Genomic DNA, 3,709 nt, shown 5'->3' on the forward strand with positions numbered 1-3,709 from the left:
GAGTATTTCCTAATTCAGACTCAAATACTCAATAAAAGAACACCACTAGGTCTTGTTTAAGAAAGCAGAACATATGTACTTGTAAAATAAGCAACCTAAGAGCGTAGGGGCACATTAGCTTATGGAAGAGTCGTTTTCTGCCAGCCAGCTTACACATCTCTGCACATTGTTAATTGCAACACCCATCCAGACTAACAAAGACTTTGGATAGAAGAGTGCAAAATAAAAATCCCCATCAAGGAAATTATCATCTACATTCATAACCACCAGTTTGTTCACATCCCTTGCCGTAGGCGAACTTAAATAAGTTAAATCATAGTATTGTTTGGATGCAGGTCCACTGAAAAGGGGCACTTGACTAAATCGGTGCCCATGGAAGATAACACATCTACGTGTTCCGTGGTGCGAGATCGATGATCCAATTTGTGGAACCATATGGCGGTCGATCTTATTCAGGACAGACCAGCTTTTCAGTCCCCCTCCAGGGTAGATTGACGATCAAGCAAGAGTACAACAATGTGCAATTAGTAGGTCAGTTATATTGATTTTTTTTTTTTGAAAAGGAGTTATCTTGATATGATCCAGTTGCAAGGGTCGCTGTTCTTATTTTTCCGGGTCACATTCATAACTTAGTACGCACATCCAGATTGCGAAAGAAATTGAAGACCCCCCCAATCTGATCAATCCTTGTATGTTTTCACCCATTTATCAGTGACTCTTACATACACATCATTACTGGCATCACTCTTCTGTTCTGACTTCATCAGTTCATCCACTTACATTGGTCATTTGGGGTGCTTACATTTGCTTTTCTTCACCATCAGAAATGTGAGCACGCAAATGACCAATCCTTCTCTGTACGATCCCCTTACATTCACGTCACCGGGGTGCAAGAACTTCCAACACTAACGTGTTCATCTAAACAAAAAGAAATACAAAAAAATTCAACCGAAACCGGCCGAATTCTCGACCAAAGTGCAAAATCCTCACGGCACAAAAAAGGAACAAATACGCAAGAATTCAAAGCTCTCCAGACCTATATGGATCAAAACGCGTACATTTCACCAACCAAATCCAGCGGCCTCGACGAGCCGAGGGGGAGGGGGAGGGGGAGAAGGAAGTCATCAGCGGCAGCCAGGCCTTGGAAGACGTCGGCCTCCTCCTCCAGGAAGCTCAGGAAGCCTCCCGGGTTGAGATCCATCCACAGGTCGCTGCGATCAAGGTCGTAGTAGTCGCCGAAGCCACCTTCTTCCACCTTCACCTCGCACTTGATCTTCCTCTTCTTGGCGGGCTCCTGCTGCGCCGCGAAATCACTCCTCTCCGTCGTCACCAAAGCAGCCGGCGCTGGCCTCTTCTTGGTCGCCTCCTCCTCCTTCTTCTCCTCCTCCTCCTTCCGTACCGGCGGTGCTGTCGTCGCCATGTGCGCCGCCGTGCTGGCACACGCGGGCTTGCCGGTGAGCCGCTGCACGAGGTCCCGGAAGTTGGCGACGTCGGTCTTGATGATCTCCGGCGCGATGATGTGGATGATCCTTATCTTGGGCCGCGTCGTGGTCGGCGCCGCCGCTTGCGAGGCTCCGCGCGCCGTCGGCGCGGTCGTCGACGTGCTCACGCCATGGTTGTTCTGCCCCATTGATGCCGGTGTGGAGCTATGGAGAGAGAGAGAGAGAGAGAGAGAGAGAGAGAGAGAGAGAGAGAGAGGAGGGGATGCATACAAAAAGCAGATGCCCTTTCAGAGACTTTTAGGGGAAGGTCGACGCCATGGCAACATCGGCGTGTTGTTTAGTTAGGGGTCAGGGGTTTGTGCTGGCACTGCCGTGTGTTAGAATATGCACACGTCCAGAAAGGGCAGCAGCAGGGTGTGGGTGCATTTTTCAATATCAGGTTTGTTGTTGTGTAGCATGATGCACTAATTAGCCGAGATAACTAGCGCTTGATTCCCATCATGTGGATTTAGGTAGCTGATTTGACTTGTACACATGCTAGTATATATAATATATATTTACATATATGCATATATGCTTAGCATCATTTGCGTATATATCTCCTAGCCCGCATGATCTATGATCTTTCCTTGTTTCACTTAGCATAACTACAGTTGCAAATTGAACATTCAGCAAGTACTCACCACCGCACCAGGCACAGGCAGGCCAGAATAGCAGTACCAGCAGGCGCGTAGCTCTCGCGAGGTCGGCCCGCGCGAAAACGCTGGTGGCGAGCGAGGGGATAGATAGTTTTCCGATCCAAGTCAGGAGCGCGAGCCTGGACCTGTCCGTGTCCACCAGCAGCAAGCCAGCCGCGCAACGGCGCAAGGCAGCGACCTCCGGCGAGCGGCGACTCAACCCCGGGTTTTTGTTGGTTCGCGGCGGCGGGGAATGCTCGGGCTTGGGGCACATTCCGCTGATTTTTCGGAGGATGGTTTCCGCGCGCGCGGCCCGTGCGCGCGGAGCGGCCGGAAAACAAATGGCCGGTTGAGGACGGCGGCGCCCGGCCTGAGCGGCTCGCGTCACGCTCGCCGTCGGCCGGCCAGTCCTACCAACCACTGAACCACCTCGCATTTAACGTCGTCGCTCGTTTGCTCCAGTATCTAGTCCCCACATGCCTACCTTCCACACTCGCCTTGCCTCGATAGATCGGCACTTACAAAGGGAATGGTTTCGGGGTCAAATGGATAGAGTGATTCGGAGATAGTTCGAGGGAGTAAGCTGAGCCGAATTTTACTTGAAGATAGTTCACGCGGAAATTGGGCATTGGCCACGAATACTGAATATGATGACTTATATATATGCTAGCCGCGCAGCTTGCACTGTAGAAGAAACGAGGCAGTCCCAGAGTGAGGAGGCTATACATCATCTGTGCTACAAATCCAGTTGCTATCACTCTGTTGGCCCATGGGAGGAAAACATATTTAGGCCACGAGAGCTGTTGGTTCACTGTTTGAGGAGCACACTGCTTGAATTGATGAATGAGATCCCACATTTTTTTTTCATTTTCTCTCTTTTATTTTATTTTTTATTTATATTCAGTTTGTTCTTTTATTTCTATTATTTTCTGGTTCTATTCATTTTATTCATATTTTCCCTTTTGAATTTATTATTTTCTTTTTAACAACTCTTTTTTTGTAAGGTCTGTGGAGACGCAGATGCAGATGATGCTGTGCTTTGGGCATGCAGGAAAAAAACTAGATCCTCTCTCTTTTTTAGAAGAATGGTTGACTTATTAGAATGGGTGTCAAGATAGCATGTATATATGCTAGGAGCACACCCATAAATACATGTGTTAGAACTGGCACACCTCAAAAAAGGCAGCAGAGTAAGTGTACTTTTCTAGTATACATGGAGCCTCAAGATTATCTAGTAATTGTGCTTGAAGATTTAGGAGTGGATCCCTAATATGCTGATATTCGCTTTGCTGTACTATTTTATAATTAGAGTATGGTTAATAATAGAGACAACTGCTTGACTATAAGCCAAGATACAAGAGCTAAGTTATACAATAATAATCTATAAGATATTATTTGATTTATACTTTACGCTCTCTTTTCTATTCACCATTTCACCATCACATCTACTCCTACTTGGACCCACCTCTGCCTAGGAGCTCATGCTCAGCTTGCTGCTTGCATGAGAGCAAGTTATCCTCTCTCTGATAGGAATCGGATCCCTACCGTGGCGAGGACGTAGGTTGTAAGCATGAGAGGGAGGTGGCCGAA

The 3,709-nt window shown here is 47.7% G+C and overlaps 1 protein-coding gene across 1 annotated transcript; it reads right to left on the reverse strand.

Moving 5' to 3' along the window:
- Window positions 1-659: 659 nt before the first annotated feature.
- On the reverse strand, window positions 660-1,818 carry LOC120671344. The gene has a single exon (XM_039951642.1). It carries the CDS (start codon window positions 1,628-1,630, stop codon window positions 1,046-1,048), a length of 585 nt encoding a protein of 194 aa, XP_039807576.1. The 5' UTR covers window positions 1,631-1,818; the 3' UTR covers window positions 660-1,045.
- Between the last annotated feature and the right edge of the window lie 1,891 nt (window positions 1,819-3,709).

This window comes from Panicum virgatum, chromosome 4N (assembly GCF_016808335.1).
Source record: "Panicum virgatum strain AP13 chromosome 4N, P.virgatum_v5, whole genome shotgun sequence".
NCBI classification, from domain to species: Eukaryota; Viridiplantae; Streptophyta; class Magnoliopsida; order Poales; family Poaceae; genus Panicum; species Panicum virgatum.